At 36.6% G+C, this 27,312-nt stretch overlaps 1 protein-coding gene across 9 annotated transcripts in view; it reads right to left on the bottom strand.

Moving 5' to 3' along the window:
- HMCN1 (hemicentin 1) overlaps window positions 1–27,312 on the bottom strand; it is a 434,632-nt gene that overhangs the window by 49,060 nt on the left and 358,260 nt on the right. For all 9 annotated transcript variants that reach the window (XR_011532218.1, XR_011532219.1, XR_011532217.1 and 6 more), the window contains 15 exons: window positions 26,160–26,301; window positions 24,985–25,129; window positions 24,473–24,600; window positions 24,010–24,166; window positions 22,369–22,490; window positions 22,000–22,164; window positions 20,311–20,418; window positions 19,484–19,621; window positions 19,225–19,359; window positions 15,428–15,697; window positions 12,286–12,476; window positions 8,644–8,857; window positions 6,923–7,057; window positions 6,323–6,513; window positions 4,460–4,541 (listed from right to left, as the gene is read on the bottom strand). Coding sequence is in view for 3 of the 9 variants with exons in the window: in XM_008514091.2 (XP_008512313.2) it covers window positions 4,460–4,541; window positions 6,323–6,513; window positions 6,923–7,057; window positions 8,644–8,857; window positions 12,286–12,476; window positions 15,428–15,697; window positions 19,225–19,359; window positions 19,484–19,621; window positions 20,311–20,418; window positions 22,000–22,164; window positions 22,369–22,490; window positions 24,010–24,166; window positions 24,473–24,600; window positions 24,985–25,129; window positions 26,160–26,301 (2,323 nt within the window). In the remaining 6 variants the exon portion in view is untranslated. The remainder of the gene's footprint in view (window positions 1–4,459; window positions 4,542–6,322; window positions 6,514–6,922; window positions 7,058–8,643; window positions 8,858–12,285; window positions 12,477–15,427; window positions 15,698–19,224; window positions 19,360–19,483; window positions 19,622–20,310; window positions 20,419–21,999; window positions 22,165–22,368; window positions 22,491–24,009; window positions 24,167–24,472; window positions 24,601–24,984; window positions 25,130–26,159; window positions 26,302–27,312) is intronic.

The raw sequence follows: 27,312 nt of genomic DNA, 5'->3' as shown, positions 1-27,312 counted from the left end.
ACCACCTCACTGAGCCTTTGTGTCCTTAAAAAAGGTGCCTACTTCAGAGGATTCTTGTTAGACTCTACTCAGATGGTGTAAGCACAGCTCTTTGACAGGATAAACACACAATTCTTAGTACTATTGTTGTTTTTGTCTGTGTTTTACCTGGTGAATATTCACTTCTTTCCCTCACATCATCTTTGAGGCAAAGAGTCATTTTTAACTTATTCTTTCGTTATTGCTCATCAATCATTCATTCAATAAACATGTACGGAGAGCCTACTCTTTGCCAGGCCTTGTGCTAGAGGCTGAGGGTGCAGGGATAACAGATATAACTTCTAGTCTCAAGGAGCTCACAGTCCACTGATAAGACAGACAAATAACTACTTAGCTCTTCTATAATATACCTATAGAATTTAGTAATAGAATAGGCAGAATAGAATTTAGTATAGAATAGGTAAATGTGTGGTAATATGGGGTATAAACAACAGTAACTTAACAGATCAAACAAAAGCCTGTCACTAGAAATGGAGAGGAAAGGAAGCCATTCAGGAATTATTAAGAAGGTAGGAACGATAGGACTTTGTCATTGAATGGTATCCAGTTAACAGAGGAATTGATGACTACAAGGTTTTGCCTCAGGCAATGTAGTGTATATTTGGGCAATTCAATAGAACATAGGAGCAAAAACAGATATGTTGGGAGGGAGTAAGGAATGATGATTTGCCTCCATTTAGAACTGCTGAGCTTGAGGTATCAGTGGGACATTAATGCAGAGATGTCTAGACGGACACTCAGACTAGAGATATGGGCTAGAATTTAGATTTATGAGGCTTTCATGAGTGGATAAGCTTGCTTCAGAAGTGAGTCTAAAATGAGAGGAAGAGGGCCAAAGACAGAAACTATTGCAAAGCCTTATTTAAGAGATGGACAAAAGACAAGCCTATAAATGATACTAAGCATTGATCACTAAGCTAGGAAGAAAATTCAGGAGAAAATGGTATCCTGGCAACCAAAGGAAGGAGTTTTAAGAAGGAAGGAGAGGTTGACAGCATCTCTAGTGGGTAGCTACTCAAGTGAAGTTGTTGGAAAGAATGTAAAAGCAGTTGTACATAGCTGCTGACAGAATGTTTATCTTTATACTGGTCTACGGTGTCAAGAAAGATAGACTATGAAAGACTTCATGGGGGAGAACAAGCTTGAACTGGGTTTTCAAAAATGGGTAAGATTACATACAGGAGAAGGCAGTCTACTTGGAGAGAAAGAGCACAGAGATGGATTTAGCTTTGAAAGGATGATTCACCCTGGAAAGCAGTAATGTACAAGAGTTTAAACACTTGGTTGAAATCTTAAAAGAAAATCAGAAGGGTTTACATTTGAATAGGTAAGCAAAGGGGAGTGTGTACATTCTCAAAGGAACATGATGGGACAAAGGAAATGTTTTAGTGAGATTGAACTGAATGGTGGAATGATTTGCTCAATGAGAGGTCATCAATATCAGAGAATTCGAGGTGGTGGCTGCATATTTTAGATCGAGAGTGTTTCTGAAATAATAGAACATAAAACAAAAATAGAAGATGTGTTTTATTGTGATACTAATATGCTAGTATTTTACGTAAAGGTGTTACTGACGCTGTCTTTTGCAAAAGTAGTTATTTCACATGAGGTTTGAAGCTGTCAGCGAGTATTATTAATGCATCATTCATAAATATGCCCACATCATCCTACACAGTTGCCTTCTTAACTTGATGTTTACAATAACCTCACTCCAGGAAATTTCAGGGCTGGGCTTTTATTTCTCTCCTAGTTTTCTGATTATATTATGTATTCAATCAACTGTTGCTGAATAAAGTAAATTCCTCAGATTAATCACTCAACACTAAATGACAACATAGTCACTAAATGAGCTCATCTGCTCATATTATTATGGTCAAAGCAAGTGTCAAATAAATCTCAGAATCTTAATTTAGATACCATACTTCTAACTGGCATCTCAGTTTCCAATTGCACATAAGGCTATAAATTAATTCAACAATAAAATTCCATATGTACATCTTTCAAGGTTGGATTAATTCCACCAGTCACATAATGACCAGCTAAATATGAGCATTTTATGTAAACGAAGGCATTGCTTCTGGCACTTTAATCTTAATTTTATACAAATTATATTTCTGGCTTTTTTTTTTTTTGAGGAAGATTAGCCCTGAGCTAACATCCACTGCCAATCCTCCTCTTTTTGCTGAGGAAGATTGGCCCTGAGCTAATATCTGTGCCCATCTTCCTCTACTTTGTAAGTGGGACTCCTACCACAGCATGGCTTGCCAAGCTGTGCATAGTTCCGCACCCGGGATCCTAACGGCAAACCCCAGGCCGCCAAAGTGGAACGTGCGAACTTAACCACTGTGCCGCTGGGGTGGTCCCTATTTTTGGCTTTTTTAATATGTCTCATTTATTAAAATGAATTTATTGCCAGTATGTGTGGATGAGGTGATCTGATACAGTCTTTCCTAAACTGGGTCAGTGGAACCCTCTTCCAGGAGAGATTAGTCGTGTGATGCAACAACGTGGGGAGGAAGGTTTCATGGAAATAACTTTATTTGGGAAATGTGGCTTATTATATCCTCCTCTCATTGAGTTATAACTTATATCAGCTTATTAACATTTCTGGAAAGATCTGCAGTAAAGAAACTTGGTACACTTAGGCAGGGCTTGGCATTTACTAGATGTTCTGTATATAGTTAACAAATGAATGAACTTTGTTTAATCTATTTTTCTCAGACTTACTCAACCACGGAACACTACTGTTTTCCTAATAACATCCCACAAAATTATCATTTGATAGCTATGTACTTTAATAAAACACTGTCTTAGCAAGATATGAAAACAACCTAATCATCTGTCGATGATGAGTGGATAAAGAATGAATAAAGAAAAACAGATATAATGAAATATTTTTCAGTCATAAAAAAGAAAGAGATCTTGCCATTTGTGATAACATGGATAGACCTGGAGAGCATTATGTTAAGTGAAATAAGCCAGATAAAGTGAGACAAATAGTGTATGGCAACACTTACATGTGGAGTCTAAAACAAAAAAGTCAAGCTCAGAAACAGACCAGATTGGGTTGTCAGGGACTAAGGGGTGGGGGAAATGGGGAGATGTTGGTCCAAGGGTACAAACTCTCAGTATAAGATGAATAAGTTCTGAGGATCTAATGTACTGCATGGTAACATTTAATAATACTGTATGACATACTTGAAATTTGCTAAGTGAGTAGATCTTAAGTATTCTCACCCCAGAAACCAAACCAAAACAAAATGGTAACCGTGTGAGGTGACGGATATGTTAATTAACTTGATTGTGGTAATCACTTCACAATGTACACATGTATCAAATGATCACACTGTACACTTTAAATATAAACAGTTTTATTCATCAATTATACCTCAATAAAGCTGGGGGGATAAACACTGTCTTAGATATCTATTAAATATCGATTAAATGTTAAAGTCTTACAGAACAGTGGTTTGGCACTAGCTGTGCTGAACGCTAGACTGCAGTATCTCTCAATAGTGAATGAAGAAAACGTAAATTCATCCCATTAAATACTTAACCTATTCACAAAATAAGAGGGTTTGCTAAATTCTCAATCCAATGACTTTGTCCTCAGGTCAGGTTCTGAGGTGGATCTGGAGACTGTCTGGTGGGCCACTGGAGTCTTTCATGTTTCTCTAATTATGAAAGCTCTGCCTTCTGCTGGCTTCTATTGAAGGGCTTCATGAGCATGATAATCCTGCCCAGAACACATAGTGATTTCATGGCAGATTGATAGCAATCAACCCAGAGCACTTTTGAGTTCATTTACATTAGTCTTTAATTTCTTTTGAGGAAGATTGGCCCTGAGCTAACATCTGTTGCCAATCTTCCTCTTCTTGCTTGAGGAAGATTGTCACTGAGCTAATATATGTGCCAATCCTCCTCTATTTTGCATGTGGGATGCTGCCACAGCATGGCTTCCTGAGCAGTGCTGGGTCTGCATCTGGGATCCACACCTGTGAATCCTGGGCAGCCAAAGTGGAGTGTGAGAACTTAACCACTAAGCCACTGGGCTGGCCCCCATTAGCCTTTATTTTTAATACATATTTTTAAAGTGCCATAAAATGACGTCTTTGTAAGCACATTATAAGAACTGTGGTGAACTATAAGAAGGGTACTCAACTGAATAGATTGCAAACCAAAAAAATCTCTGCTGCCAAGCAATTGCAATCTTGAACCACGTTTTAATAAAATAGAGAAAAATATCTGTATAAAAACTGTATCAGTCTTGATAACAATTGCTCCATCAGTAGCAGAAAACTAGACACACTCTAAAAACCATCATTAACGTATTTGCTATAAAGTTAAAGAAAATGAACATCCCTATTAGGCAATATTTCTTAAATCAAGTGTTTAATTAGAGTTTAATTAAGCATCTTACTCTGCAGAGTCAGACTCATGCTGCGCTCCACCACCCCAGCTTCATTGGCAGCTACACATGTATAGTCACCGGCATCTTCATTCTATGGAAATAAGGAGGGGTTTATAAAAAATGTGAGCCTGCAGAGCAGAGCATGTAACTTTTTTCACCATGATGCTAGCTTATATAAAACTTCATTTCTGAGAAGACATTTTAATGGAAATAGAAAAACACATATTTAACCTCATAAATAGGTTTTTAAAAAAAAGGAAAAGAAGAAGAAAAAAGAAATTCCCAGTCTAAATTTTTTCAAAACAGTCTATTACTGCTCTCTAGGAATAATAGTTGCTAGGAAACCAAAGCAAAAATAACATTTTTTATAATCATCTATCTAAATTATCTTATTAAAGAAAAATTCTAGTGCTAGTCTCACCGCTATATTAAAAAGCATTAAAATAATTAGGACAAAGTAACAAATATCGAGTTTTTTCTAATGGGGGTTATTTAAAAAAAAAAATTAAGGTTGACCTTTAAAGAGTTTGAAACTCAGGAGAGAAAGTGAAAAACTAATTTATCGGTAATGATAACTCACAGAATTTAAGTCATGAATTTATACATATATGGTATAGAAAATAAAGACCATATGAGTTTAGATTTGGTGACTAATTAGACACACAGATTTTGCTAAGGTCTTGTGACTAGGAGAATTCTGGTCTCATTAATAGAAACAGTGAGTTAACAAAAGGGAACTGAATTGCAGCAAGTAGAGGATGGTGGGAGGAGGAAGACAGTTGCTGATTTAGATGTTTAACCAGGACTATCAATGTACTATCCAAATATAAATTTCTAGTAGGAAACTGTAAATGGAACTTTAAAGAGCTTCCAGGTTGGAGATACATATTTAGGAATCGGAAATTGTACGGTGAAAAATAATTAGTACAGTCATGTGTCGCTTAACAACGGGATACGTTCTGAGAAATGTGTCATTGGGTGATTTCATCGTTGTGCAAACATTGTAGAGTGCACTTACACAAACCTAGATGGTACAGCCTACTACACACCTAGGTTATAGGGTACTAATCTTATGGGACCACAGTCCCATATGCAGCCTGTTGTTGACCAAAATGTCGTTACGCAGTGCACGAGTGTATTAACATTGGTATTAGAAGTACCAAGGACTTTAGAAGGAGTAATAATTGTGTACAGGGAAAGGGGGGAAAGCGGTAATGAAGAAGCCTGAGAGTTATCAGTGTTACAGCAGCTAAGGTAGAAATCATCTCAAAATTGAAGAGAGAATCAATAAGTTCTAATGTTGAAATAAAACCAAGGAGAATAAAAGACTGAGAGTGGTCCATTGAATTAGGTGATTACATAGTATATTTTAATTATTATTTCTATTAATTCAACAATCAGTTAACAAATTACCCATATGTAGTCTAGCTGAGAAATTTTTAGATAAAAATCTCATTCACTTGACTCCAAAATTAGAATAACTTAAAAGCGCCACTCATTTTGTGAATTACTAAAGCTTTTGGAAAGTCTACTGTAGTTATAGGCTTAGCGATGAAATCTACCCTATAATTTATTTGTAATTATGTGTGTAATTCTTCAATTTCCTCAATCTAAAGCAGATTTGAGGAAGTTATCTACTGATGTTAAATAGGTCAATGATCAGGAACAAAGTAGCAAAATTATTTTATTGCTCGTACTTCTTTGAAAAGGCTAACAATCAATTCGAACCATTGTTTCAGTTTTTTAAAAGAACCTATTGATTCAGATTTTATGATTAAAATAGGAATGCATGAGAAACTTTTCCCATCTACGGCACCAAAGAGAGGTACTGATCATGGCAAAGTATGCATGGACAAGTCCAGAGTGACTTACGACGGTGCCATAAATGGCCAGGGAGCCGTTGCCAAGTTGCCGGATTCTGTGGCTAATCTCAATATCCATACCTCTTCTGCTCCACTGGATGGTTGGGGCGGGATCACCTTTTACCTCGCAATTCAGGATTGCATTACCACCAAGCGGTTCAATCCAGTTGGAAGGGTAATCACCTTTGAAGACTGGAGGTTCTGGGAAATTACAAAAGACAAGTATAATTGAAAAGGAAGACCTGTAATTTCTTTGTGATCTTGACCTATCTGGAAAGACAATGTGGTGGAGAGGGGAAAAGCCATTTTTGAACCACATCAATTTTCCAGAATCAACAGCTCATGCTAATCAACCAGATGGTTTTGTCAGTTTCAATAATCTAAGTGGGTGATTCCACTTTGTGTCAAATGATCTCTTTACTTACTGCTTATCTGCTATTGAGCTGAATGCCCGTAATTTTTAATATCTCATGAATTTGCACACCTGGGAAACAAGACTAAATGGATCAATAAACTGAAGTTATATTGTATTACTACATAATAAGAAAGCAAAACACAAACCATTCATTATAAATAAATTAGAAACTAAGAACACAGCACTTTTGCCTACCTTTCACATAAACAAATCCAATTGCCTTCACAAAACCAACAGTGTTCTCTGCTGTGCACACGTAAGTACCAGAATCCTCTTTTGACACTCTTTCAATAACAAGTTCACTGTGTCCATTGACACTGTCGAAGTGGGCTGAGGGAAGTAAGTTAGAAAACAACACAAATGCCTCTCAGTAACCTAGGAAAATAATCACAACAGCTCAATATTTTGCAGGTTAGATTTACGAGTTGTTCACCATCTGAATCAACGATCTCTCATCATGACATTTGAGAATAGAGAATTTTCCACAGATGTCTTCCTCTGAGCTATTTGCTACGTCTATGGACCCTCGTTTGAAGAATTAAAAACAGCAGACAGGACAGGAAAAGAGAATGAAAACAAACTTCTTTCCAAATTATTTTAGATTTGAAGTACACCTTTCATCTCAAAGTGTTGCCTAAAGCTGGCTCGTAGACTCTGGATTTCAAGTCTTTCATTTAGGAACATGACATTTTCCATTTGATTTATCTCACCACCACTTTTCCTCCCAAACAATTTACATCAAAAACATGAAAACCTTTTCAGTTATAATTCAATGGACTTGGCAGGTCGGAGGGGAAATCATGAAAACACACACTAGTTAGGTAATTACAACAACATGATTAAATTTGTAATAATTTAAGCTTCTCCATAAATGGTGATGATATAAATATTTACAAAGGTAGCTATAATATTTGGAATACAGTATAAGGTAAACATGCTAATCGTAAAACAACTGACACTAAATAAGATTCTGATTAGACCAGCCAATATCTACTTATGTTAAGTTGGTTGACCTTGCATGCTTTCCCCTACTCAAATTATCTTTTAAAATTTCATACTGCTGTAAGTGGAAGATGAAGCTTTAAAAATTTAAATAGCTAAATGAATACTACACCTTCAGAAAACAGTTGCTTATTAGTTTTTTAGACTTTATTTTTCCTTAGTGAGTATACTATTATTATTAAGGTAACATAGTTGATTAATTTCAGTCATTAACATAAATCTTTAAAACAAAAAAACTCAAGCCTATTACTACTTTTGGAGCAAGACGTTTATTAAATGCTAATAGTGAAGTACTTCAGAACTCAACTTTAGGATGTGACAACTTCTCGTTACTGACAATGTCTTTATGCTGATGATAAAGTCTAACAAATAAGGTGACACTTGTCCTCCCAGAGGTGAGTGCTCCTGAGTCCCAGGTACTATCTTAATGTACAGTGCACATATTGACTAGAAATTTTCTACATAGTTGATCTACACTATAATAGAGGTTAATTCATACAGTGAGAAGCAGAGTTCTTCTCTGTAAAATTAGGTGAATCTTCAGGACTCCAACAGTAGCCACCTCAACCCATTTATCAATGACGAATGAGGTCTAGGGAGGATAAATTTAGGTGGATAAGTTTAGAATACAATATTGTCTTGTTAGGGGGAGAGGTACTATTTTTAGTTTAAAAAAATCTACTGATATCCTGCAAAATATGGTCTGTGATCAATTTACCCTTTCAAAAGAAGGAAAAGAACATATATACTGGGTACAGGGCAAAATCCAGGCAATGGTACACATTTTCCAGAATTTAAAGCAATCAATTCTTCACATAACTTTTCAACCAATTCCCACAGTTAAAGAAAATGGAGAGTGGTCTAGAGTTCTATATGGGTGTATTTGCTCACTTGCTAAGAGTTGAATTACTAACCTGGGATGATATTGTTATTGAAGGTCCATGTTAACTTGGGCAGTGGAATACCAGTTGCTTTACAGTTTAGTCGCAGCTGTTCTCCTTTATTTAGTGACGCGTCTCCAGGAAGTTCAGTAAAAGTGGGGAGAACATGTACAGTCAGGCTGACAGTGTGTGCATCCTCACCTGCAGCATTGTTAGCAACACAGGTGTAGGTGCCAGAATCCTCCGGCTTAAATAAAAAAAAAAATCATAAGGCTTAAAATGACATAATCTTACACCATATTACATCAAATATATAAAATTGTATAGCTTGGTCCCCAAAGGAGCACTCTTATTTGAAGACAGTTTAAATTTCCACCTCGTAGTCTGAACCATCTGGCTAGATTTTGCAGAACATAATTGAAAATGTATAAGAGTTTAAACAAAAGCCAATACCTTTCAGAACTATAGCATTTTATAGTAGTAAGGGCTCAGAAAACTTTAGATTCTAAAATTTACGAAACATCAAGTGTACTGCTGCTCTGCAATGTACTAATAAAGAACAAATAATTCCAAAGGATGCTGGTAGCATCCTCTCCAGGTAATGTGGCACCAAAGACCACGAAAACTGTCAAAGGAAATGGCAGGAGTAAGAGCAACACTACCTGCAATTCTGAAGTTTCATTTGCTAAATCGATGGCCATCCATGGCACTCATCTTACTAGATGTATTGGTGCATTTAACACAATTATGACTCCTTCTCTTTGAAATCATGTCTTCCCTTGGCTTTCAGGACACCCCATTCCCCTAGTTTCCTTCCTACCTCACTGGTTGCTCTTTTTCCATCTCCTTTTGCTGGCTTCTCCTCAGCATTAACATCTTAATGTTGACATGTGAGAGGGTTCAGTCCGTGGTCCTCTTTTCTTCTCTATCTGCACTCAATTCCTTGGTGATCTCATCCAGTCTTATGGCTTTAGATACTATCTATATGCTGATGAGTACCAGTACATTCAACCCAGATCTTTCTTCCAAACTCCAATTATGTTGAACTTTTCATTCCAACTCTCTGCTTGGATGTCTAAAAGACACCTCAAACGCATGTCCGAAACTGAACTCCCAATTTCCCCTTCCTTGTTCTATCTGTAGCCTTCACCATCTCAGTTGATGGTTATTTTGTCCTTCTGGTTGTTCATGGCTTTGTTCTCAGATGTTTGAGTCATCATTTACTCTTTTCTTTCTCATACACTACTAGCAATGTAACTAGGAAATCTAGCTTCAAAGTATATGCAAAATCCAACTACTTCTTACCTGTTCTCTGCTAACATTCTGCTTTGAGTCCTATAATCTCTCATCTATCTCCAGACCATCTTCCCAACAGATTGCTCTGCTTCTAAATTTGCCTCCCTACCATCTATTCTCATCCCAATAGCCAATGTAATATTGCAAAAACATACGGCGGATAACATTGCTCCCCTGCTCAAAACCTGCAATGGATTCTGGTTTTACTCAAAGTAAAAGGAGGCAAAATTGTTATAATGATGTACAAGACACTTCATGATCTGGCCTCCATTTTTCTCTGACTTTCTCCTTTCTCTTTTCATTCTTTTTCTTTGTTTCACTGGCTTCCTGTTTCTCAAATACATCAGGAATGTTCCCAACTTAAGTTCTTTGCACCAAATCTCTGTTTGTGGGAGGGGGGACGGGGGGGCGGAGGGCATCTGAGTTTTCTCTGGCTGGAATGCTTCTCCCTCAAATATTGGCTTAGCTAACTCATTTCCTTCAAGTTTGGCTCAAATGTCACGTTCCCAAAGGGTACTTCGAGTATCTAAAAATGTAACCTGCAGCCCTCCAACTCCTGATCCCCTTTATCCTGTTCTTCTTTTCTTTACATTTCAGTTATCTCCTTCTGACTTCTTGTATACATTGTTTATTATCTTTATTGTTTATCTTCCTCCTCTAGAAATAAACGCTAGGAGGGCAAAGATTTTTGATACTTTTGTTCCCTGATGCATAAATCAGTGCTGGTCACAGAGAAGGTGCTCAATAAATATTTGTTGAATTAGTGATTGAATGCTTCTGTGTGCATTAAGGCTCATATCACAGACTTTTTCTTTTCTTTCAAAAAGTTTAAGAATACATTTTTTTTTGCATCGAAGCATCAAAGAATTCACTGGAAATGTAGCATAAAAACTGTAACTATTCATTAGAGACACAAGCTAAATTTGGTTGGTTGCATGCTAATTTTTTTAAAAAAATGCAAACAGGAATAAATCATATTGCCTGTACAGGTCACCCCAGTGCCATACCACTTAGCTGTTCTTAGATTCCCAGATTATGACAACTAAAGTTTAAAATCAAGGATTTTATGGAAGTGAAGCATTTCAAAATCTGGATTGCACATACTACCACTTGTGTCCTTCATCTGGTATTTACAAGCTACCTTACTGTTGACGTTTTTTTACTGTATCTGAGTCATTGTCTCACTAAAAGTCTAAACTTCTCTTTTCTCATTTAATTCCTTCAAGTCCATAACTGTGATTGAGGGGCCAAATTCAACATGCCTGAACCTGGGAATAACCCCCACTAAAGATCTTTACCAGCTTAAACAAACAAACAAATTCATCCTTATTTCATAAATTCTAAAATTCACATCTTTAACTTTTAATATCCCTGAAATTAGGGTACAACTTAAAAATTGATAGTCTTCTGTAGCTCTTGACTGTATTTTTTTCTTCCTTCGTGGTACATAAAATAATGCATCATGCAATTGATGGAAACTTAGATTTGAATAAACACAATTTTTGCTGGTGTACGTGACTGACTTAGAGTCTAGGCACAGAGCCTATTGCTAGAGCTTTTATCTGGTAATCCCAGAAGTCTGGCTAATCAGTGAAATGATACTATAACATGAAAGTGATCAATTTTAACATCATTTTAATCTGTTCAAATGTAATTCCACGAAGGTTTTGTAGTGAAATTTGGGCATTTTGATGGTAATGAAAGGGAATAACATGCACCAAAGCTCTGAAAGTGGTTCATATTTTAATCATGTTTATCATTCAGTGCCAAGAGTTGCTATTCTCAAACCACACAATTTTTTAAAAAGTCCTGTGGTGTGCATAGATACAGATTCCTCTTCAAGTGGGCTACCAATCGAAAACGGAGATGCTTCTGATAGCTACTATTCTGCAGACTGGACAAGCACCACCCAAGAATATTCAAAAACCTCAACTGGCATAGATCCCTAAAGCTTCAGCTTCCTTGTCTGTGATTAGAAAGGGTTATAGAAAAAACCTGAAAAAAGCAAAAACCTGCTTTTTGTATTTGCTTAATAATACACGAAACATTCTTACATCTCCACTCTTCTAATCATTCCCATACATGGTTAGGAGCACGGATCATAACAGAGGCACTTAGAATTTTTCCTTTAAACACAGATTTCCACAAAAATAAAATAATTTTAGACGAAGGTCATTTATGAGTTTCTACTATCTGTTAGACACTAGTCTTAGAACTGGGACATAAAATTAATTACGCTTAAAATTAATTTTTGACCTTAATCTATAAGAGTATTTTTCTTTCATTATTGAAGAATATATTACCAAGCTAAATTACTAAAACTAAAAAAGCGAATTAACAATCTGGCTTAATGTATCTATTCATCCCTACTAAACTTACCACAACACTTTCCAGAATGAGTTCTCCATAGGGTTCAACAGTGTATTTTCCTAACAAGTTAGCTAGAAGAACATTGTCTTTTTTCCAGTTAATCGATGGTGTGGGGATTCCATCAGCCAAGCATGAAAGAACGGCTTGTGAATTCTCGTTGACTGTGTAGTGTACTTCTGTATTTCGGATTCTAGGTGGTACTGTGAAAAGTTTCAGAAAGATAGTCATTCAGGATGTTGAGTTCAATAATGTCTTTATTCACATTGAAAATCAGCACACAAAAGACTCTTTTGATGGTAATTTTTCTAGAAATACTAAAAAAACCTAGTAAGACATTGATTTGTTTACTATGAAAGCAATCAATATTTTTGATGCTAGCAAGAATTCTAACGGATTTGCACTTGTTGAATATATTACAATCAATTTCTGAACAAACGACACGGAACTGGCTTGGAAGTCTTTTAGATTTTATTTGACTTCCTGACTTTTCCTTACTTGAGTTTCTTCTGCTTATTGCAGTGAAGTAAAACAAACCAAGAAGAGCAACAAAAAACAAAAATGCTGGGCCGGCCCGGTGGTGTGGTGGTTGGGTTTGCACACTCTGCTTCAGTGGCCCAGGGTTCACCAGTTTGGATCCTGGACACGGACCTACACAGTGCTTATCAAGCCATGCTGTGGCAGGTGTCCCACATATAAAATAGAGGAAGATGGGCACAGGTGTTAGCTCAGGGCCAATCTTCCTCAGCAAAAAAAGAGGAAGATTAGTGATGCATGTTAGCTCAGGGCTAATCTTCCTCAAAAAAAAAAAATGCTTCAATGGTTGTATAACTGCTGGATTTGTATCACACACATGTTGTGAGGACAAATTAATAAAAGTCACTAGTTTAAAACATTCATCCCATATTGAATATCACAAAGTGCTAAAGACAAAAATATTCATTGCAGTATTTCACTTGTCACAATAAATGCAAGTAAAACCAGGTCAAGACATTTAATTCAGCTTTTACACTGTCACAGAGGAAATTTTTATAGTGATTTGACAACTCCACGCATTGTAATACCAAATACTTCCTGTGCTCAAATTTTTTTGAACTGCAAAAATTTAGGCAATGTAGAAAGATCAACTGAATATTTTAGTGCACTAAGAAATACTTTAGCGGACTTGGAACTAATATATTTACTTCTAAAGAAAAGGCTTAAAAAGTATTAAGAATATTTGGCTCAAAAGGTAAAAATACCCTCTCTTCCCAAAACAAGGAATTTTGGAATTATTCAAACATATCAGTGAGAAATGGATCAATCTTAACGACGTTTTAAAAAGTGACAGGACAACCGTTGGTTTCAGCAAAAATTACTTTTTTTGGTTATATGAGTAAATATACAAACATTATATAAATGATATAAATTAATAAACATTATAGGTAATACGGAAAACACAAACGTCTATTTTGCTGAATGGTACATCATAAATACTCAATTTATTTTTCACTAATTTTTGCTGTATTTTCACTATCTCCTTTATCCTGGTTTCCTTGGGGTTGATATTTCAATTTTGCCACTGGTTACAAAGTTGTAACATTAGCACATTTACTTCAATTTATTCTTTTTCAAAATGAAAAATTTAAGGCTATGACTTTATATTTGATTTTAGCTTTGGCTGCACACCACACATATGATATGTAGTGTCCTTAATTTTATTATTTTCTGAATAATCTAAAAATAAAAACATATTCTTTGACCTACTTGCTAGCTAGAATGGTATTTTTAAAAGTTTTTTTCTTTTTTTTTTTTGAGGAAGATTAGCCCTAAGCTAACATCTGCTGCCAATCCTCCTTTTTTTGCTGAGGAAGACTGGCCCTGAGTTAACATCCATGCCCATCCTCTAGTTTATATGTGGGACGCCTGCCACAGCATGGCTTAATAAGAGGTGCGTAGGTCTGTGCCCAGGATCCAAACCAGTGAACCCTGGGCTGCCCAAGTTGAGTGTGCAAACTTAACCATTATGTCACTGGGCTAGCTCCTAAAATGGTATTTTTTAAGTTGCCTGGGGTTGGGATTTTGGCATTAAAAGTTAGTTACACATTTCTAGCTTTACTGCATTGTAGGCAGGAATTGTCATCTATATTTTTCAGTCTTATTAACAGTTTCTTTGTTTTTAGCGTATAGCCAATTTTGGTAAATTTTCTATAAAACCTTGAGAAGAAGGAGTATTATTTATTTGAAGCTAAAAGAGTAATGTGCATTGATTAGTTCAATTTATATTAACTGAAAGCAGGTATAAACCAGGGAAAAAATTTAGAAAACCCATAAATGGTGATTTTAAATTTTGGCTAAATTATTTATTTATTCAATTAAAATGGTTTCTACTTGAAATTATCACTGTAACTGTGAAGTGGTAGGAAATTCAAATACACCTGAAAGATAAAAAGCAGCTTTCACCAAATTTTTAAATAGAAAAAGCAGAAACTCATTATTAAAACAAGTTACCTCCGAAAATAGTAGCTGAAAACAGTCTAATTTGCTTATTGTTTCCTATCACTGATATTAATAGGTATTTTATCTTTAGTCTTAAAATATACCATTAACAACTAAAATATTTCAAAGGTGATGTTTATATACTTTGCTAGTTGTCTAAACATGAAGGAAAAAAGGGTATCTTTTTCTATTATAAAAACATGCCTATAAATATTTCGCTACTTTAATGAATCAAATAGAGCTCTAATTCTCATTAGGTTCACACTATATTTATAATGTAGGTCAGATGGTGATTAGTTTTGAGACAAGATGACTTGCAAGTTGAGAAGTAAAGCAGAAGAGTCACAAACAGAAATGGATTCCTTATAAGCCACAGTACAGATCTCGATAATCACAACATGAGGGGATTATTGGCAACGCATTAAATACCCTGACTGTATTAACAAAATTTTTCCTTCTTTCTCACACTCATTTGTACACATACAAATAAACACAGCCTATGGAAATATTTGAAGGGCAAGTATACTTACATACCACACACCACAGACACATACACATACCACTTTAGATTAGTATTTTTGCATGGTTTTGATTTCCACCATATTTTTTCTCGGTGGTCTTTCCTCTTTGCCATAGTAAGGTAGCAGATTGAAATAATTTATGTTAAACGACCTACCGTGGACAGTGAGCCTGGTGCTCGTGCTGCTTGATCCTGCCACATTAGCTGCCATGCACGTGTACTGGCCAGTGTCATCAGGCTGAGCAAATGCTATTTGCAGAGCCCCAGAACTGAGGATGCGCTGGCGGATTGATTCCATAATTGCATGCCCATCTTTATGCCATGTAATATCAGGTGGTGGGAGGCCATCTGCCTCACATGGTAGCATGATGGGCTTATCCACAACAATGATATATTCTTTTGGATGCGGGCTAATGACTGGAGGAACTAAAAGATACAAAGTTTAAACCTCATCTTAAAAGCATGAAGGTTCCAATCACACGCTAAAGTATTACTCTAGCAAAGTGAAGTCACATTGATACGAAACAAAATCCCAGCTTTATCATATCATCATCAAAGGATCACTGGTTTGTTTTCATTGGAAAAGAAAATTCATTGAGCCTATTTCAGAAAATTATTCTCTATGCAGTTAACATATGTAAATGACAATCCATTTTAAATAAGGATATAAACATATATTCATGAAGGATTGCATGTCTAGAAAATTTAGGCCGTGTTGACGGAGGCATTTTCTTTAACATACATGTATTACGTAGTTCATTTCAGTTACTTAAACTTTCAGATTAGACCCCTTCAAGGCTTGGAAAGTATTCAACTGCTCAGAGACACTTTTACTCAAGCATTTCCTACAGTGCTCAGTGTCTCATATACAGTGGCCATATTTAACAAAGTGTTACATGAATGAATGAATAAATGAATGGATCACGGAAAAGAATTATATAGACAAAACTCTTCCCACTTCAGAAAACTGTGGATTTCTCTTCCTACTTTTTATAACAGGTTGATTACCCCTTAGGCCTGATTGGCCTGGATACTCTATCAAGCCAGAAAGACACTATTAAATAATTATTAGAGAACAATGAAACACAAGGGAAGAACAACCAACCACAGCACACAAGAAAGGAAGGAGAAGGTGACCTCCCTGCCCAACCCCAGTCAATGCAAGTCCAGAGACAGTGACAAGGTGCAGAAGACAATGACAGTAAAAATACCCCTTTAAGCACATGTAGACCCCCCAAAAAAATCCTCTGAAACATCTACCACTTACGCAAGAAAGCTTAGGAGAGAAACGAGACCAACAATATTCATTGTTACCACATGCTGACTAAGAAACAGAATCAGAAAGAAGAGACCTCTGAGAACTCCACTGACCCAAGTAATGCCCCGTGCATGGCAAGTCCCGGGGACCTAGAACTTTCTGCTGTGTCTCCACAGGATGCTGTGGAGAAATGGTCAACCACGTAGAGACCAAATTTTAGGGTGATGAGAAACATAAAATCAACAAGTTGTGAAAAAAATATGAACAACCATGTTAAAATTATTTATATCAACCAAAATTGTTTGGTTGGATTTGTGTTTGCCGTTACATATTGCATCCGCAAGGGGAGATTCCATTCAGAATTTTTCATGCCTCCAGAGCACACAATTATCTCTGGTAGCTTTTGGAATGTTGAAATGCTATTAGTTGTTTAATGTGTTTCTTTGTCCCATAATTGCTCACATCAATAATTTTAATCAATTAGTGAAGGAAAAGGCCCTCATATGTGGAACTGTTCTTTTCTATGACCTCTATGTTGCCAAAACCAATGAATATTTCTTGGTCCTTATCCTAATTGACTTCTCACTTGCATTTACCACAGCTGTCCAGTCCCTTCTTGAAACACTCTCCTCTCCTAGCCTCCACTGAATGTTCCTCTGTATCTCTGCCCTCTGCTGCGTATTCTTTTCCAGCGTCTTCTCTTTTCGCAGACTTCTAAACAATGCAGAGTCCCAGGGCTTTGTCCTTAGCTTTTCTCTGTCCAAATTCTCATCTGGTCTTGTGCATTGAAATATAGCGACTATTTCCAAATTTATATCTTAGACTACACTTCTCCCGTGAGCTCTGAATTCATAAATATTCAAATTTATTGGACATCTCCACCAGGATTTCTAATAGTTTCCCACATCTAACAAGATTAAACAGAAATCATATTCTCCTTCCTCCAAAACCAGTTCCTCCCCTTGCATTCCCCCGTGGCATTCTCATCTACTCACTAGTTCAAGCCTCAAGCCCAGGAAACATCATTAACTCTTCGCTTTTCCTAACTTTCCAAATATGGTTCATTGGCATTCCTGGCAATTACACCTCCAAAAATATCTTGAATCCATCACTTTTTTCATTTACCCCTGCAACTCACACACCCACTCCCACTTGCAGCCAGACTATCACATAATGCCTGGAGGACTATAATAGTTCTCCAGCTCTAGCCTTGCCCTTTCTCTAAACCATTATCCACATAGCAGCAAAAGAGATCTTCCTAAAACCAAAGAAGGGTCTTGAAAGACTTCCCACTGCAAGAGAAGGAAATCTAACCTTCCTCTGGTCCTTTGGGCTCTCCATGCACGGGTCCTGCCTTCTTTTCTGACCTCCCTCACATTTTGCCAGCCTTCCTCTTATTCACCACTCTCTAGTCATCCTAATATGCTTCCTTTTTCACTCTTTCCTATCTTGGGGCCACTACACAAGCTGTCCTCTCTTCCTTGTATACTCTGCCACTTTTACATGGCTTATCCTAGCTCATCGTTCAGGTCTCAGCTTAAATGGTGCCCCCTCAGAGAAGCCTATATTAACTACTAATCTATACTGGTCCCCAGATTTCCCCATTATTCTCCATCTCAAACTTTTATTTTTCCTCTGCATATCATTTGTCAGAATTTATAATTATTTCATTTATTTGGTAGTTTAGTTTTTTCCTTCTCCACATCATAAGGGAAAGATCATGTCTGTAATGCTCAATGTATTTCCACTTATTACCCCAATAAATACTTGTTGAAAAATACAAAGAAATTAGATTTACAGTCTTTAGATAACTGAGCTTTTTACTACAGTCATTAACTTACCAGAGGAAAATCACACTGTAAGGAAATTCAAAATCAGCAAATGCAAATTCAGTAGCTCGGAATCTATTTTTAGGTCACCTTTTCATTGATAAAAGCAATGCATGTAAGATATGAAAATTAGATCAAGAAAATATCAGTTAAATGTGAAAAAAACCTCTGCTTCGTATTTAAAATATTTTTTCCCATCAAGTTGGTTTAACTGTAATTATGATTTGTTTTGAAGTGGACATTACAATCTAGTGTTTTGTAATGTATCCAAAGTAGTATTATGGAGAGAATGGTTTTAAAAATCACCTTAAATATGTGCTACAATGAAATGGAGTACCAAACAGAGGTTCATAGAAGTTTAAAATATGATGAGATGCCTCAGTTTTCTTATACAAACAATGCAAAAAAATCTCCTAAAACATTAAATGTTACTCTTCCTAAGTGTAATGGAAAAAAAAAATAAGATAATGTAAATTAAGAATGTTGATAGGGTCGGCCCTGTGGCATAGTGGTTAAGTTCCATATGCTCCACTTCAGTGGCCTGGGTTCACCAGTTCAGATCCCAGGCACGGACTTATACCATGCATCAGCCATGCTGTGGCAGCAACCCACATACAAAATACAGGAAGACTGGCACAGATTTTAGCTCAGGGCTAATCTTCCTCAAGAAAAAAGAGGAAGATTGGCAACAGATGTTAGCTCAGGGCTAATCTTCCTCAGCAAAGAAGAAGAAGAAGAAGAAGAAGAAGAAGAAAAAGAAGAATACTGAGAACTGTGTAGCATCATTATTTTAGATACAGCAATTTTGGTATACACTGTTACATGCATCTTTGCAATGAAGACATAGAGATTTATTATCTACATACCTTGGACATTTAACTTGATTTTGCCCAAGGCTGTACCAGCTGGATTCTGAGCCACACACATGTAAGTACCAGCATCCTCTCGGACAGCTCTGGAGATCTGCAAGCCACCACTAGGAAGAACTGCATGGCTTTTGCCTACATCACAGTTACAAAAGCAGAGTGAGAAGAATTAATATTTTCATTAAAAAAATCATACTGACTTCTGAATCATAGAACACTGATTTGCCATGATTTTCTAGATAGAAACAGCTGTAGGTACCTGAAGTGATGACATTAATGCCTTCTTTTTGCCAAGTAATGAAAGGACTGGGTGTCCCTGTTGCTTGACATGGTAACAAAATGGGATTATTTAGAATGACGTCTAGTTCACTTGGCTGAGGCTGAATGGCTGGAGGCTCTATAAGAACCAATCAACAGAAACAAGCAATGATACAGTTAGTGGAAGAAATCTCTACAGTAGTCATGAGGTTATACATGCCCAAATTCAGGGACCAGCCCTGTGGCCTAGTGCTTAAGTTTGGTGCGCTCCACTTTGGCAGCCCAGGCTTAGTTCCTGGGTGCGGACCTACACCACTCATTGGCGGCCACGCTGTGGTGGCAATCCACATATGAAATACGGGAAGACTGGCACAGATGTTAGCTCAGGGCGAACTGTCCTCCAGCTAAAAGAGGAAGATTGGCAACAGATGCTAGCTCAAGGAGAATCTTCCTCAGGAAAAAAAAAATGCTCAAATTCATTATTTCAAAATATTAGGGATTTGATGTCACAGGGAAAAGAGAATATTGGCCATACTACATTTTTTGAGTTTTGCTACAATAGCCAGTTTCCATAAGAACTCCATTAGAAAACTATAGGCAGCAACAGATTATAAAAATTCAGGAAGAAAAATAATTTGGGGGTTGTTCTACGTGGTTTGTCACCTGTGTGTTTTCCTTAGTCTACTGAAGAATAACTACCAGGCTTTCACATCCCCAAGATATTACCATGGTTCATAGCTCTAGACAGTACCACCTTTCAAGAACAAACATGACTTAATAAAAAAGCAATACACAACAAGCTTTTAATGAGTAAATAACCTTACATACCCTGGACGTGAAGGGTCACATGTCGATGTGCAGAACCAGCTGCATTCCTGGCGACACAAGTATATCTTCCAGCGTGGTTTAGTTGAGTGGCAAATATTTCAATTGCTCCTAAAAATGAAGCATACTGCATCCCTGTTTTCCTGGTTCAATAACTGTCTCTTTGGTTTTCGTGTTTTCGTCCCCACAGCACAGTGGTGCTTGGCTGATATTCAGACTTGTACCCCCTGAAGTGCCTAGCACAGTACTTTTTTATTATCATTAATAATTTTATTGAGGCAAAATTTACATATGGTGAAGCCCACCCATTTAAATGCACAATTCAATGATTTTTGGTATAGTTACAGAGTTGTGCAATCATCACCACAATCTAATTCTAGAATATTTCCATTACTCCCAAAAGAAACCTCATCCAATTTACACTCACTCTTCACTCCCAACCCCAGCCCTAGGCAATGACTGATCTACTTTCTGTCTCTATTTATTTACCTTTTCTGAACATTTCACATAGATAGAATCATACAGAAGTCTTTTGTGTCTGACTTCTTTTACTGTGAGCAGCTTTTGAATTTCATCTGTTGTAGCATGGGTCAATGTTTTTTTCTATTCTATTGCTAAGTAGAATTCCAATGTGTGGATAGGCCACATTTTGTTTATCCATTCACCAACTGATGGACAGTTGAATTGCTTCTATTTTTCGGTTATTGTGAATAATGCTGTATGAACATTTGCATACAAGTCTTTGTCTGGACATGTTTTCATTTCTCATGGGCAGATACCTAGGAGTGGAGTTGCTGGGTCATATGGTAACTCTGTTTAACATTTTGAGAAAGTTCCAAACTGTTTTTAGCACAACACTTTGTGCTGAAGGTTAGTTAATTTATATTTTACAGTTTTAATTGCTGCCAATCTATACAGGTTTCTGAGATAGCCAAAACATTTTGCTTTGAAAGCCAAGCCTCATCCTGAGAACAAATCTTCCATTATTTCCCTTCTACTGAAGAAATAAACAAATTCTCTTAGAATAATATGCACACACTCATGAAGGCCCAGAATGTTGGTTGCTACTTTATCTCCAGTGTAATTCCCCAGCACAGGATGAATTTTCAGAAACACCTATATTTTCATTTAGATGAATTATTTTTTCTCTTCAATACAATAAACTTTCCAATACTAAATTTTACAAATGATGGCTACTACTACCCTCAAAAATTAACCATCATAGCACTTGTTTCCCTTACCTGCTAAATTATAAAATCCTTGAATGCAAGAACTCTGTCTTAATTTTATATCCTCAGAAACTTAGTGGAGTATATAGCCTATATAAGGCATTAAATATTTAAGTGAATGGACATTCTCTTGAGCCAATGGCAGAAGTGTGGTTCACTCAAAGGCAACCCGCGAACTTGCTAAACCTTCTGTTTAGTAAATATGCTCATAAAATTCCAGTGCTCATGCTTATTATACTCAGATCAGTCTTAGATATTATTTATTACTTTATTTTCAGACTTTTCTTCCTCTTCCTTTTCCTAGTTCCCCTTTCCACTCTAACTGCATTTTTTCCCAGATGCCTAAGTCCAGGAATGCAGATGTATGTTATTCTTTTATTGTGGTGTAACAAAAAGCCAGGCAAGGTCATCCATTAACAATTAATCCAATCAATAGATGTTTAATCACTGAGCTTGGTCTTACCTGAGGACAGAATTCTGTAGCCATCTCCCCGGGGAAGCAGTCTTATACCATTTTTCATCCAGTGAATTGAGGGAAATGGAACTCCTGAAGCAGTGCAGCTAATTACTGTTGGGGCGTGTTTGGTTACTAGAAAGTCCGTAGGCTCGTCAGCTATGGACGGTGGAACTAAAGCAACAATAACAGCAAAAGGAAAACAAACTATACGTTTCTAACCCTTATAGATTTCCAAAGCCTTCCCATACATCGTTCTCTTTCTACACTGAAAGTGAATATTAGGTAAGTAGAAAAGGAAGCCCCCTTACGCAGTAGTGAAACGATGAACTAATACCATTATAAAAACTTTCAATCCATGTTCTAAGCCACTTCTACCTTGGACAGTGAGATCCACAGTTCTCTTATCCTCTCCAGCATCATTTGTCACAGTGCACTCATAGGTCGCAGTGTCATCCACGGAAGGGGAAATAATGACTAGTGAACCTGAAGAAAGGAGCCTAGAAGACAGATTTCAAAGCAATGAGTACTACTGTACATCAGTTTTCATAAATGTTTCCAGGTGGTTCAACATGGTACCATGTTGTGAATTGAGGGAAATGGAACTCTTTCTTCACATTAAAATGAGCATCATTTCTTTGACACTTCGTGTATCAGACTTTAAGTTTATATGGCAGTGGGTTAATGGGGACTCAACGTTGACATTGACAGGGAGCAGCTGGGTGGAAGGATTGTCTGAAGAAGGAATCTTGAATTTTCTGAATGTTATATCATGATCCAACATGCTCTCCCAGGAGAAATACAGTGCAATGAGCACACTGATGATAGCCACTGTTTACTGAGCATCAGATACATTCTCGGCATCATCTAAAATACTTCACATAAGTTATCTCTAAATTTCACAATAACTTTGACAGATGGGTAACTACAAGTCTGTCTGTCCTGCACCTTTCCCTGCTTCACATGTCTCCTTACACATGTTGGGTAACTTGGAGATGCATAGTACATACATCGGTAAGTGTTATCCTTAACTTCTAACCAATTCAAAACTGAAGCGATCTGGATCACTTGAAATGTTTAGGAGGTTTAGTATATACACATATATCGTTTAAAGTAAATTTAAATAAGAATATCTATTTTCTTAATTCAAATTGTGTACTAATAGAATAGAAATGATTTGATCTAGTGGGAACATATTTGACATGCTTTTTTATTCAAGGGCATTGCACATTTTCCACATAGTCCATACTTCCAAGGCCCTAAGCTCCCAAGGCCAAAAGATTAAAAGAGTCAGAAAGAGAGAGAAGCAATAGAATTTCAAGTGAAACACTCTTACTTTCATACTTCCTGATGTATCAGAATTGACTTTTGTCAAAGTAAACCTACAAGAACATTTGTTTTTAGTACAATGGCAAATCCTTCAACAAGATATCTATTAACTTAATTGAGATTCAAGAAATGATGTTCACCTAAAGCAACAGAAATTCCTAGTGATTTAAAAGCTAGACTTTAAAAAAAATACCCTGTCATATTATGAGCTATGGTAGCAAAGCCGGAGGAATGCAAAAAATTGCAGAAAATGCTGTTTTTCCTTCCCACACATGCTGCCAAATACCTCAGTTGTATTTCAAGGTATAAAATTTGATCTTTATTCTACAACTAAAGCTTGTATTATTTTTACAGAATAGTTTTACTTTTATTACAAATGATATTTTCATCATTTTTCTTTATAAAATTCCAAAAAGTGCTTAAAAAATAAAGCCGAATAGAAATCTCATCCTGTAGACTCACTGACAGACATCCACAGGGCTTATGGCTAGAAAGGCTGCACCTACAGTTCAGAAGAGGACTACAGGTTGAAAGATGAATTTCATACTAAGAAAAGAATATATATTCTCAACACGCTAGCTGATTCTTCATACTTTATATATTTGCAGTCCCCATCGATAGAACTAAAATGTTAATTCTTTTAAAAATGTTTGTAAATAGGTGACATTTTTAAATTAAATTATTCCTTACCTGTATGAATTCTGATTTTGATCCACATTAAGAAGATGCCCATTTTTTCTCCAGTTGATTGATGGTTTTGGTATCCCAGTAGCCTCACAAGCCAGAGTAGTTTGAACGTTTACTGTCACGGTTATGTTGGTAGGACCCAGAGCAATAGATGGAGGAACTGAAACAAAGGCATCAGGTAAGAGGGAAACACATTCAGCAAATGTGAAGTATTTCTGCTGAATTGAAACTAATCGTTGGTAACTTGCTTCGTAGTTATGAACAAAACAAGGCTCTGTGAATTTAAATTAGTGTTGTGATGACGCCATCCATAATGAGGAGAAAATATGGTTCTTGACTATTCATAATATAGTATAATAAACATTTCAATAGCCCTGGATGTCAAAGTTTTTATGATCTCACTGGTTTAGGCTATCAAAGAACATTTCACCCAAAGGTTGGATGTTGTTCACCAAAACATATTTACCATGGACCTGTAAATCTATTCTCTTGCGGTCTGTTCCAGCAGCATTGGTGGCCATACACAAATATCGCCCAGTATCAGTGACATGTGCTGACTGGATATGAAGGAATCCATTTTCCAAGATGGAGTACCTATAAGAAAGACCACAAGTGAAGCCCCTGAGTCAGCCTTTTCTGATTATTCACAGTTTGACTGAGAGCATTTTTAAAGATTTAGTTAAATCCATTTTGAGTCTTTTTCCTGCTTTAGAAATTTACAATGCCCTTGCTGGAAAAAAAGGATATTCTGCAAAGGTGCAAAGCAGATGGGCTTCTGATCTTGGATGGATTATAATCATTATGTTTTGGATACAGCCTTAGGAATTATGCTTTTAAAATACTATATTTTGATTCTCGTATTAAGATGAGCAGACTAATTCTAAACATAACGAGACAAAAATAATGCCTTGGAAAAAAGATTTGAAGATTTATATTTCAGTTCTTACAGTATTTTTCATCCTCTTCCAGCACTGTTACCTCACATGACTCCCAGATAGAACAGCTCCATCCTTTCTCCATGTTATCCTCGGGGTTGGCACACCTTCAGCAAAGCATTCCAACACAGCTGACTTATTTAAGTGAATGACAAGACTCTGGGGGCCACTCCTTATGTTTGGAGGAGCTGCACAAGAGATGCACGTGGGAAACTTCATTTATATTAACGACATGGCCCGAACTAAGACTCTGAAGAGGTAACGCAAGGTGAGCTTTGAGGCAAATGTATAGCTTTGCCTATGGCTAATTCAGGTTAGTATAAACAGAATTGGGGTTTAATTCCAAAAGTCTTTCTACAGATACTTTGTATTTAAAAATAAAGACTACATGGGGGAAGACGACTTTAAATCTCTGATATGGTGTGTGAAATCTGGCTTTCCATAAGAGAGGCTTGAATAAAAATCAGCTCTGGTCTGATGCAAATTAAAGATGATATTTCTTATTTCTCTTTGGCCAAATAATCGTCAAAGAATGTTAACACTGGAACAACTTCACTTTAAATAAAGAACAGAAAGTGCACTGTCTTAACAAAAAGCACATCTGTGATTAATCATGTAAGTCTCAGAGCATGTATTTTTTAATCATTGAGTTCACATGGGAACAGTATTAGAGATATTAGTTGTATGGGTCACCTAACATCCTGTAAAGTTTCATTTATTAAAAATCCAAAGGAATTGTTTTGGGGGAAAGTTTGTATTATCTTGCTGAAATTTGACGAATTTTAGTGTTTAGATTTTATATTTGAGAAATTACATTCCTATGGCCTAGTCTCTCCCTAGCACACATATACGCAAACGTCAGCATCAATAAAGGTGAACTAAGGAACGGGCCACTTGTCATCTGGAGACTGAGCACATTAACTTCCTCAATGGGTCTAATCGGAATGACACAAAACCTCAGGATGTGCTGATAACAACTGGACATATAGTATTCTCTAAGAGAGAGTAATGTATCTTTTACCATTATTTTTTAAATCAAGTTAGTTTGAATATAGCTATAATACAAATACTACATATTTTCTTTTTCAAAAGAAATAAGATAACCCCAAGAATTCAATTAGTACGCTCAAAAAAAAAAAAAAGGTTAAAAGGTTATCACCCCTGTGAATGCCCTTGGCTAAATTTTTAAATTGTCAAACAATGATTAATTTTTCTTACCGTTGACAGTGAGAATAAATTCTCTGGTAGTCTTTCCTGCAATGTTGCTGGCAACACAGGTATAATTGGCTGTATCACCTAGATCTGCGTTATTAATTTGCAAGTATCTCCCTCCAGATAGGATTCGTACTCGAGGGGTTGCCTGGATTTAGCAAGTAAAATTTACCATTAAAATGTCAGGAAAGGGGAATAAAATATTACTTTACAACGTCAAAGTAACTATAGTGAACTGTAGAGTGCGTGTCTTCTAGTATGCTCTGTCTGCCCCCTCCCCATGCCCCCATTATCCTGGTATCAAAAACTCTTAGGAACTATTTCTCTATGTGTGGTTAAGGAAGGGCACAATCAGTGTCCCCAGTTCTCCCGGCCACAATGATCTACTCGAGGATGGGCAGGTGACTGAAGTCGGGCCCATCAGAGCCCTCTGCAGGACTCTGCTGTTAGTGTTGGGGAATAAGGCATGCTCTTTTTACTGGAATCACTGGTAGTGAGGATGACATAAGCCTGGCGGCGGTCTTATCACCACGTGGGACAGCCTGCTTTGAATCTAAGACAAAGAAAACAGAGCGGAGATTTGGAGAAAGGACACAGATGTTTGATTACATGATCATAGACTCTAAATCTAGTAACGCCTAAAGCCCAAGTTCACCAATTTCGGCAGCTAATAAATACCTTTTTTTTTTTCATATAAGTTGGTTTGAGTTGGAATACTGTCACTTAGAACTGAAAGCTTTCTGACTAATAAATTCACTTTGGTTATCTTGTAGGAAACAATTATTCTTTAACATTTTTTAAATAGGTGAATAAATGATTTTAGTCTATAAATATTTGTTAAGCATTTATTTTGTGTCCAGGCATGGGACCAAGAATTATGAAAATATAGAGACAATGAAATCTAATCTCTGCTATAAAGTCGAATGGGGAAATAGATGCAAACAAATAATTTTGCATAAATTAAAATGCATAATGTTCAAAATCAGTAAAAAAATGCCAGGTAGCATCAAAAGCTGATATTTTCTGGTTGTGCCTAAGATGGAAGTACTTCAGGAAGAGCCCAGATAAAATTTTTCTACCATATGGGCTCTTTCTTAGGTAGATATATATTTCAGCGAAAAAAGGTGTTCACACAAAAATATGCAATTCAGGTCCATTT

This window comes from Equus przewalskii, chromosome 23 (genome assembly GCF_037783145.1).
Source record: "Equus przewalskii isolate Varuska chromosome 23, EquPr2, whole genome shotgun sequence".
Lineage (NCBI taxonomy): Eukaryota > Metazoa > Chordata > Mammalia > Perissodactyla > Equidae > Equus > Equus przewalskii.
The sequence above is the reverse complement of the archived record's forward strand: the minus strand, read 5'-3'. Positions and strand labels throughout refer to the sequence as shown.